The 11,738-nt window shown below is 33.1% G+C and overlaps 1 protein-coding gene across 1 annotated transcript; it reads left to right on the top strand.

Moving 5' to 3' along the window:
- The first annotated feature begins 2,744 nt into the window (after positions 1 to 2,744).
- On the top strand, positions 2,745 to 3,490 carry LOC110921784 (disease resistance response protein 206). Its single transcript, XM_022166133.2, has one exon. It carries the CDS (start codon positions 2,792 to 2,794, stop codon positions 3,347 to 3,349), a length of 558 nt encoding a protein of 185 aa, XP_022021825.1. The 5' UTR covers positions 2,745 to 2,791; the 3' UTR covers positions 3,350 to 3,490.
- The last annotated feature ends 8,248 nt before the right edge of the window (positions 3,491 to 11,738 follow it).

The raw sequence follows: 11,738 nt of genomic DNA on the forward strand, positions 1-11,738 counted from the left end.
GCTAAAACTGAACCTAATAAAATATAAAATTAAAGTAAAAATGAATAATAGTTTCATATTCACTAAACATGCATTATGGTCTTTTCCAATAGTTATATAAACTATATATTATTCCTTTTCTGCAATTATTATTGAAGTATGTGACAACAATTTTTCAATCATGTATTACTATTATTGTTATTACAGCCATGCTCTTTTTTAAATACAATTTTATAGGAATTGCAAAGATGGTTTTGCACATGCTTATTGTCAGTTTTTTTGGCATATACATGGTCATTAGGTATAGCATGTGTATATTGTAATATTTGTAAATTGTAAATGGGTCTAGCACATCAAACCAAACATTACATGTACCTACGCTGCGTATAGAGCTATACGCAGCGTATAAGTTGTATAGAATTCAGAGCCTGCCCAGTAATCATTGGCACAGACAACCGGAGTTTATATACGCTGCGTATAGAGCTACACGTAACTTATATAACGCATCAGAATTTTGTTTGGTTATTTTGATGATGTTGTTATTGCTAAGTTGAGCAACACCTTTGTTGTGAAAGATTTGGGTAATCTTCACTACTTTGTGGGAATTAAAATTATTCCCCGTGTACCCTTACCAATGAGTACTTCACAACCTTTGACCCATACTGATAGTCTGCCTCTTGCTGATCCTACCAAATACCGTCGGTGCCCTGCCGAGTCTGCCGTATGTTTGTCTTTCCCGACCAGACATTTCCTAAGCGGTCAATAAAGTTTGTAGTTCATGCAGACTCCAACTGATAACCATTGGTCAGTTGCCAAAAGGATCTTACATTATCTTAAGTGTACTTCTCGCTATAGTTTGTTCATTCAGCTTCTCTATAGACGATTAAATAACTGATGTGTTCACCAGCGTCCCAAAGGTTTGTACCGCTAAGGTCCAGGTTGTAGGTCGTTTCCAGCCCTTAGTTTACATATAGTATTTAGGTGGTACTTAAGTGTAATATTGTCTATTATTTATATCTCCTATTATAATATGTTATTCTTTAAAATCTATTATAAAATTTTTATGTGGTCTAGATATTTTGTTTACGAAAGGACTTGACTCTCATCAGTTATGTAGAGACAACTTTTTCCAAACACTTTTATAGCACCAGTGCAGATCCTTTGGTAACTAAATCCAAACTAAACATGTTTTGAGGATATAAAAAAATATAATAGTGGGGTGGTAATGATTATAAGATCAATAACACATGAAATGGATTTTTGTCTTGCAATTGGTCCAGTAAAGATTCAACTTGATGTTATTAAATATGTGTCTTTTAATCAAGTTGCTCATGTTATTAGGTTGGGTTGTTGTCCACTTCTCCAATTTCCACAAATGAAATTTCTACGTAACTTCTTCAGTCTTGTTAAAGATGGAAATGATTAATTTCATATATATGACATTAAATTAAATTATATAAACAAGTTATTAAACAGGGTAAGGATAGTGTAAAAAGGACCTAAAGTGTGAGAAGTGTATTATAACACTATATATAATACTATATAACACCATATAAACATTGTATAACAATATGTAACACCATATAATACCATATAACACTATGTAACACTATATATCATTATATAACAAATATAACACTATAGTTTGTCTGATATGGTGTTAAATATTGTTATACGGTGTTTATATGATGTTATATAATATTATATATAGTGTTATAATACACTTCTCACACTTTGAGCACTTTTTACAAGATCCTCTACCTTATTAAACATTTATATTATTGTAGTGAATGTTTTTTGTAAAAGGATTAATTGATGTTCATGAACACAAATATATAAATTGGATTACATATTATTATATTACTTTAATCACGTGACGGTAACTATTTATTTACTATATAACAATTAGCAACATGTGTTATCAGCGCTATTTTTTTTATCCATTTAAATTCTTTATTTTGTTTTCATTTGGATTCGTTAGGTTCTTGTGTGTTAACAGCAACTTTTCGACCCCTCAGGGCGAGGTTTTGTTTTTAGTAGATTAGGGTTTTCTATTCAGAAAGGGATGGCGGCGCAATTTGTTGCTCGTCTACCTGCTATCCTTATGTAAATTGCTCAAATTATTGGAACGAAATATATTTTGATTTAAAAAATGTTTATAATAAACTTTAGGGATATTTTATTTTAGTTTTAGTTTTTACAAAAATTCAAATATTTCATTTCGACTTGCTTTTTATAGTACGTCTGATGTAATTTTCATTCGAAACGGAGTTTTCGTGATAATATACAAATAAACAAAGCATGGGCTTACAAGTCGTCAACCCTGCTTCAAGGTTTCATTTCTTTATTAGTATTTCTTTCTTTTTCTTCTTACAACCTTTAAAATATGATGTTTTATAAAATTCTGAATTTGCTGTTTGACGATATCTTTTTTCGTTGACTAAATACCAGTATACATGTCATCGAAACCGAGCCTTACAAATTTTAACAACCCGTCGTTGCGGGTAATATATCGCTATAGTTATATATAATTTCCACTATTTTATTTTGAATTGAGGTTTATAAAGCATATTGTAGACTTTAATCAAGTGATGGTAACTATTATATATAATTTCCAATATTTTATTTTAAATTGAGGTTTATAAAGCATATTGTTTTATACATGATATACTTAAAAAGTTATATACCAACTATAAGATGATCCACTTGTGTTATCCATCAACTTCCCTATATAAGGAGATGAAGGGATAAAACCAAACACACAAAACCTCTTCTTACACATCTCTCTTCAATTTATAACATCCGATTTCAAATGAAGTCACCAATCTCTTCTGTTATCTTTGTCATCTTTCTCTTCTTCTTAGTGTCATCAGCCCATCCGGGCATGAAAAAACAACACTACCCATGTAAAAACTTAGTGTTTTATTTCCATGACGTGATTTACAATGGCAAAAATGCCAATAATGCAACTGCTGCTATTGTAGGTGCACCCCAATGGGGAAATCTTACAATATTAGCGGATAAGTTCCATTTTGGGAATATAGCGGTTTTCGATGATCCTATCACTTTAGACAATAATTTTCATTCCACTCCAGTGGGTCGGGCTCAAGGGATGTATATGTATGATACAAAGAACACATTCACCGCATGGCTAGCGTTTTCGTTTGTGTTTAACAGTACAGAACATAAAGGAACCATAAATTTCATTGGTGCTGACCCAATTATGGTTAAAAGCAGGGATATATCGGTGGTTGGTGGCACCGGAGACTTTTTCATGCATCGTGGGATCGCAACTATCATGACTGATTCTTACGAAGGAGACGTGTATTTTAGGCTGCGTGTCGATATTAAGTTCTATGAGTGTTGGTGATTAACTCATCATGAGAGTATCGTAGAGGCTAAATGTACTTGTTGTGGAACTTGTTTTACTTATTTAAGTGTGATGCAAAATAAAACATCTTTTTTTTATGAATTTGACACCACCCATAACTTATGGGCCATAAGAATGCTATGATTGTTATCTCAAATATATAAATATTTTATGATAGTTGTATCAAATTTGTCATTGTGGTAAACTTTTTGCGGCATGCTAGCAATTATTAAAAAGAGCCTTAAATTGTTTAAACTTTATTTTTTTTTTAAATAAACTTAGTATTGACATATTACACGTTTCTAAACTGTTATAACAAGCCTAGCAACCTCACTCCACTTGACAGTGTGTTTCTCCTAACAATCTCAGAGTGCAAACCATTCCTAACACTGTGTTCCTGAGTTTCATTAAATGAGAGAAAAGAAAAGATTTGGAAGGAAATAATTTTTAGTTGTGTTCCAGAGTTTCATTAAAGGAGAGAAGAGAAGAGAAAATGAGAGGTTTTTTGCCTAAATTTAATCTTTCCAATTTGGAAAGAAACGGAGAGAAGAGAAAAGAAAATGAGAGAATCATTTCTTTTCTCCCCTTAACTTAACTCGGGAACACAGCGTAAGTTTCGATTGCACCAGATCATCTCCATCTTCTTGTCCCTTTCGGTTTTCTCTTCCACCACCGCATCACCACCACTCGTAGCAGGGCCGACTCCGCCATCACCGATACGAAAAGAGACTGGAAAAAATCTTTGCCTCAGGTCTTTAGGGTTTATATATATGAGTTAATTACATAGTTAGTCCCTGTGGTTTGTACAAAGTAACATACTTAGGTACTAATAGTTTAAAATCAATTTCTAGGGTATTAACTTTTCATTTTGTAACGTTTGGAGGTATTAACGTTATTTGTATGTTTAAAATCACATTCTATTAGTACCTAAGTATGTTATTTTGCGCAAACCACTGGGACTAAGTATGTTAATACTCTAGAAGTTAATACCTCCAAATGTTACAAAATGAAAAGTTAATACCCTAGAAGGTATAGGGTGTTAACTCCAAAAAATTGAGTTTATGCTTTTCTTGGCTCAGTTGAGTTTATGCTTTTCTTGGTTCCATATATTGATATAGGAGTTGTTTTTTAGTGGAACCAATCGAGTCTAAAGTGATTTTTTCGATGTAGCGTGTTTCTTTACCCGCATAATTTTTTTTTTCAATGTTAACTCAAAAGTTTTCATTATTTTCAATTTAACCTCACAAAATTTTTACCTTCAACTTTGGTCCCCTATACTTTTCATCTTTCGCAAATTTCGTTTTATGTTTCGTTCTAAATTTTGCGAGTTAAGACGGCGCGACGTGCGTGTGTGGTTCAACATTTTTTTGGTTTTGTTCAAAATCATGCGAGTTAACACGACGCAACCTGCATGTGTGGCTCAGTGTTTTACGTTTATTTTTTTTCGTTTGATAAGTTCGCCGCAACATGTGAGTCCTGGATCGACTCAGTGTTGGTAGTCTCTGGCGGTGACGTGACATTAGTGTTATCTGGCATTGTTTTACGCCCCGTCACAACGCATGGGAGTTTAAATCTAGTTATACATAATTTTATAGTACAAAGTCAGTGGGTTTCCGCTTTCCACCAAACCCCCTCAACTTTTGCATATGGCAATCCTAACCCCTTATCATCTTCTCTTAGCATACTAATCGTTCGATATTTAACTAATTTAACTTTTCTTCCATAGCACTAGATCGTTAATTTCTGTTATAATAAACTAAATTTTCATTGTCTTTAAAATCTTTATAAATACCATTTTGACCCTCTTAAGTTTTTAAAGTTTTGAGTTTACCCCTTTCGTTCCTTAATTTTTTAAAAACTACTTTTTTGCGTGCGTATTTTTACGTACGTGTAGGTATAAATTCAACTTTTTTTCAAAATGAATCATGCCAAATATAATACATTTTTATGCTTATTTTATGTACATTTCGGTTGGTCAATGTTTCGGCGTAAATTTTGTTCCAAAACGAGTGAGGTCAAATATGATACGTTTTCATTCGACGGTATAAATTCGTGTCACTCTACCCTTCGCCCCCCCCCCCCCCCTCCGCAACTTGCGACGGGTACAATTTTACTTTGCAAAACACTCATGAAGTCCCCTTGATGTGAATGTGTTTTCTTTTATCCTTTTGTGGTTTATTTTTAAGCTCTAATTAATCAATTTTGATTACACGTGTCATTTTTTCTTTATACACGTTTTTATGTTTTTCTTTTTTGGGTACGATTCCTATGTGTGGGTCAGGTCATATATAAATATGTTATGATTGTATGGTATAAATTTGATTTACTTTACATTTTGATCCAAATGCAATGCTTATACAAGTTACTTTGAATTAAATTGGATTCGTTGAAACACGGGTTTTCAAATGGTTAACACATCACATAACGTTTAAACTGATCCATTCGATGTTTACAACAAGCCCGCAGCGCATCGCCTGCGGGTCATATTACTAGTTAAATGCTTAAAATGGACGGAATTTAACCACAGAAAAAAATTATTGAAGTATTACAACAAACAAAAAATTATGTCAGTTATTTAACTCATTTTTATTTTAATTATGCATAATATAAAATAGAAATAATTAAATACATCTAATACACAAGCATATAAATAAAACATATTGTCAAATCTTATGGCCGGTCCAGTTTTATACGGCCGGTTTACGGCATAAAATGTAAACCAAACCGTTCGTCACGGTTTAAAACTTTTGAAACCGATTGGCGGGAAGTTAGAAAAAGAAAAACTTGTCCGTAAAACCAAACTGATGACAAGTTTGAAAAGTTTTACCGATTTAGAACGGACCGTAAGCACCCTAGTCCGTTATTAACTAATTTTTGAAAAACCTGCTTTGCTTTATTTTGAAACGGTCCGTTCATTTTGGGCCCGATTGCTTTGTTTTGTGATAGGCCGAATTGTTTTACCATTGCTCCATCAGTGTGTACTAGCAGTATGAAATTGCTTTTGGTTTGGTTTTTGTTTGGGCCGAAACAGCCCAGGCCCTAGAAGGCTAGAAACAATGAAGTAAATGCGGATATACCATTTGTAGTTTTGTATCACAACTAGGTTTATCACCCTAGCCGCGTTGTGGCGAACTTCTTTTGTTATTTAGTCTGTGTTTATATGTGTTTTGAAATCACTACGAGCGCGTTGCACGCGGAACCACTAACAAGAATAAAAAGAAAATGTAAAAAACAGTAAAAAATAATCGAAAGAAAATCAACCAAAAAAGTTGTATGTTAATGATGTTGTTCGTATGAAATCCGTGGTTAGAGATGAGCAAATAATACTGGGTACCGGTGCCGATTTCCCAAACCGAAGGATCCTAAGTACCAATTCGGTACCGACTTTTAGCGTTCCTAGTATTGGTTCGCTACCGATTTTTACCTTCATATGCCGGTACCGTAACCGGTATTTTTGGTATCGGTTGCCACCAAGCTCATCCCTACCCCTGAAACTAAAAAAAGAAATCATTAAAAGTTGAAGAAAATCAACAAGAAAAAGTTGTACGATACCGTTGTTGTTTGTACGGCACACGTGATCAGGGATGAGCAAATGGTACCGTTTAGGCGTGTAGCAATACCGAATTCCCGAACTAAAAGATTTTCAAACACAATCCGGTACCGACTTTTGGCGTTTTCTGTATCAGGCTGGTGCCGATTACCTTCATGTACCGATAATGAACCGGACTGTACCTGTATTTTCGATACCAGTATTGGTTGACACCAAGCTTATCCAACTCATAAAGTAAAGAAAATAATAACAATTATTATGATTTGTTATAATATAATAAAGTCACTGTTCATTTCAATTGTAATAGTAATATATAGTAATATATAGTAATATATAATAATAATAATAATAATAATAATAATATTTAGTAATAATAATTCTTATTAAAGCTTAAAGAAAATATACCATTTGCATTTGCCTTCATCCTTCTCCACATCTACATAATCACACCCAAATTAAAACATACAAGCATAAACAACAAAATCCCACTAGTCCCTCGCCGCCCCGAGAAGATCGCCTTGAAACCCACCCAGTTGGTTTTAAGACGCTTTTAAGAAATTATGCTCGAAATGCTTGTGCATGTTGAAAATTGCTTGAAATGCTTGTACCGTTTACTTAAAGTGCTTGTACTTGTTGAAAATTGGATGAAACGACCATATTCTTGTAAAGATCGAATAAAATGGGTTTGAAAAGAAGAAGAGGATAGGTAAATTTGTAATTTAGTTGTGTGTAAAAGGAATAGGCTATGTATTAATTTAAAGGCGAAAAATATAAATTTATTTTTTATGTTAAACGGTCAATAGATCGTTGCGAAACGTTCACATTTTGAAATTTCACGCGGATTGTAATACTCGCTTAGACTACTCGGAATGGTTGAGACGATATACCCACCCAACCCTGAGCAACTCGCAACAACCCCCCTAAAGAAGGTTTGGTATGTTGTGGATTTATGGAGCGCCATACTTGTTAGATAGTAAATTATTTTTTAGTATAATGATAATAAAGACGGTAATTTGTATTATCTTAGTACATCAAGTCTTGGACATAAGACACATAACACTTATCAATCTGGATAAAGACCGAGTAGCGCATGTATCATCCCCTTGTCTTTCGGCTATCAACGCCATCACATGATGCATGATTAACCGTCCGACGCTTTTAACACTATTTCCACGAAATTAGTAAAATAACGTTAAAATTTGTGCAATTTCACTTTTGCCCCCGAGCGCCCACGTATACATACCGCAAGTGAGGCAATACTCAGCTTCGGTATTTTCTAGTATGTACAAAATTAGAAATTACGCATGGGGTAAAAAACCTAATCACACATGTTATAAAACTAATCACGTATGTTATATTTTCACAGCATACGCAGCATACGTTTAAATTTGAATGAACCTAACCACTTATAATAACTGTAACTTTTTATGTTATGTTTTAGAATATTAGATTTTTATATTTAGAGTAAATTATGTTTTTGGTCCCTGTGGTTATATCACTTTTACTGTATTAGCCTAAAATAAGAATTTTTAACATATCGCCCCCATGGTCTCTATAACTAACCATTTTGGCCCCTAAGTCTAACCATTTTAGCCCCCATGGTCTCTATAACTAACCATTTTGGCCACCATGATCTCTAGACTTAGGGGCCAAAATGGTTAGTTATAGAGACCATAGGGGCAGATATGTTAAAAATTATTATTTTGGGCTAATATAGTAAAAGTAATATAACCACAGGGGCCAAAAACGTAATTTACTCTTATATTTATATTTGATGGTATATGCTTTATATTTGATGGTGTATGCAGATTAGGATATGTGTGTAAGTTATGTTGTTGGTCGAGTTTTGTGATTCGCAATTGTCATGCTACATTTGTCTGTGTTTTGTGTGATATATATGCGTTTTGTGTGTATATATGTGTGTTGGGTGTATGTGTATATACGTGTGTTGCGTGTGCTTGTTTGCGTGTTTGTTTGAGAAGGCAAGGATCCGTGAATAATCACCGATCGGTGATTATCTTTTTCCCCAGGGTCGGGGGAACGGTAACGGTCTGATTTTAAAATTTGTTGAGACATAGTCAACAATGTCATATCGGATTAAACCCAAACCAATTCGGATCCAAACTGGATCATAAGAAATTGGTTTGTTCAAACTGGTTCTTTTTTTGTTAGAAGTTAACACAAAAAATAAGTTATAATTGCTAGATAACCTTATGATTTTTTTTATTTATTTTTGAGAGATCATACAATCATGCAACATCCATATATTATTATTACACAACCGCAAACGTGCACAAATTAGACAATGAAGATAGTTAGCAAAACCGTCTAATGGCATGAAACACCAAACACAAAACTAAATAGAGCATCAAGAAAAGAGTAAAAACATGTTATCGAGAATTTTTCCCACGATAGTCACACGAAAAGAAGTCACTAGTACCATCAACAACATAGAAACGACTTTGACTTGAAACTAGAGAAGTCAACTCTTCCTTGCCACATATATGCTAATAGCAAAAGAGATCTTGATACGATGAGGAAGATCAATGAGAATATGGCAATAACCGATACGAACAAGAAATTGATTTCGTTTTCGTCGAATCGTAAAGGAAGGGAATATGAAAGAAAAAGGTTTATAAGAATGCATCTAGGTTCAATGAGATACCTCATTTTTCTTTCTTGTTACCAAGTTAACCTGACACAATACAAAGTGGGTGGGTAATATTAAATCTGACCTGAAGGTTTATATAGGGTCGGAAATTTCTTTTTTGGCATATAGGAAGGAGCCGGATCACTTTCTTGAGAGGGGTTCAAATAAGCATCTTTCCTCAATAAATGTGTTTTGAGGGTTCAAATAAGATGGTGTACTCAAAAAGTTTGTTTGAGGGGTTCAAATAAGCGAGTCCTTTTAAGCACTTTGAGAAAGTATCGGGCCCCACATGCATTAAGTCACCAAAGATGTGACAATTTTAATTATTATTATTTATTATTGTTTTCTATTATTTAGATTTTTAGAGTATAAGTTTGTTTTTCTTTTGTATCTTTCATATATTTTTTATATAGATATAGAATCGAACACATCACTTTTTTTTTCTTTAGTTTATGTATATCTTAATATAATTTTTGGATAAATTTAGCAAACACGAATTTAATTAAGAAGTTGAATAATGAATATAGAACATTGGGAGAATTAAGAGAAGGGCTTTCATTAGTTAAAATCCCAAATCGAGTACATTCATTACTTTTATATCCGTTTGAAATATTTAAGAAATTATAGTTTTTGATTTATAATAAACAAAAAAACAATGGGTTAAGTATGCTTTTTGTAATTAAAATCGTCTTAATAGATCTTTGATAATGATTTTTGGCTATATACTTTTTTGAAAGGTAAATTTATTTAATCTTATCGTCTGTGGAACTTATATTCAAGACGTCCAAACGTTGGTGTTTATAAAGGTTTTATCATTACCAATGGGTCACCATCTCCATTGGTTCTGATTATATACCTAACTATTAATCTTGTTATATTTGGATAATCTTTATAAGTTTTTAGAACGGACAATCTTTGTACGTAAATCGTTGATTTATACCCAAAAAATCCACACATTATATAAATACACATAAAAAAAAGAAAGCCATAAAACTTACCGATATAAACAAAAATTCAACATAAATTTTAAAAAACTAACAATACTAGTTACTAAGGGGCTTTTTGTTAACCTTTTAATTAGGTTCTTAATGGTTCAGACCTCTTACTGGTTCAGCACTTAAAGGTTCAGACTGTTTGTTTCGCGAGCAGATGTCTGAATGGTTCAGACATTTGCCTCTGAATGGTTAAGCATTATGCCAAGTCTGAATGGTTAAGGTCTCTAATCTGAATTGGTCGACATTTGCCTCTAAACGGTTAAACATTATACTGTCTCTTAATGTTTCAGACCTCTTACTGATTCAGCACTTAATAGTTCAGACCTCTTATTGGTTCAACACTTAACCATTCAAAAGTTGCCAGACAACCCCTATGAGTCCTTATGGGAACATCTTGGTGGTTAAATGGTATACTTTATAATCAAACAGTTCGAAGTTTAATCACTGTAAGGGTGTGGGTTGTGATTTATTTATCTTAGAAAATCTATAAAATGTTTTTAAAATAATTAATTAATTAATTACTAAAAAAGGGTGGTGACTAGTGCAAAAAGAAATGGAAAGACAATGGTGAGTGTTCCAATTTATGTGTTGCAATAAAACCATGTCTTTAAAATGAGGGTTTTTTAAACATTCTTGACTTCTTCAGCATACGACTAAATCCATACCTTTCTAGGAGAATACTTTTATATGGTTGGAAAATTAACCTTCATATTGTGATAATGATTACATAATATATATAGTATAAATATAAATTGATATTTAAATATAGGGGTGCAAACGAGCCGAGCTTAAACGCGCTCGAGCCTGAGCCTAAAAACAAGCTCGTTTAGTAAACGAGCCCGAGCCTGAGCTTTGCTTATCGAGCTCGAACCAGCTCGCGAGCCTAATCGAGCTTTTTGTTTATATATTTTTTATTAATATATTAAACATATATTTATATAATAATTACCATTTATATAAATATAAAAAAATAACTAAATTATATGTATAATAATAATTATAATTAATATAAATTAATTAATAAATACTAAACGAGTCGAGCCTGAGCCGAGCTCGAGCTTGAAAAATTACATTCGAGCCGAGCTCGAGCTTTCATATGTTAAACGAGCTCGAGCTTGGTTAAGCTCGGGCTCGGCTCGACTCGTTTGCACCCCTATTTAAGTACTACAAAATTAGCCAGATTGACACAAATTG

Source organism: Helianthus annuus, chromosome 17 (assembly GCF_002127325.2).
Source record: "Helianthus annuus cultivar XRQ/B chromosome 17, HanXRQr2.0-SUNRISE, whole genome shotgun sequence".
NCBI lineage: Eukaryota > Viridiplantae > Streptophyta > Magnoliopsida > Asterales > Asteraceae > Helianthus > Helianthus annuus.

What these genes read in the sequence shown, in the direction of transcription:
- LOC110921784 (XM_022166133.2), top strand. Translation starts at nt 2,792, where the DNA reads ATGAAGTCACCAATCTCTTCTGTTATCTTTGTCATCTTTCTCTTCTTC.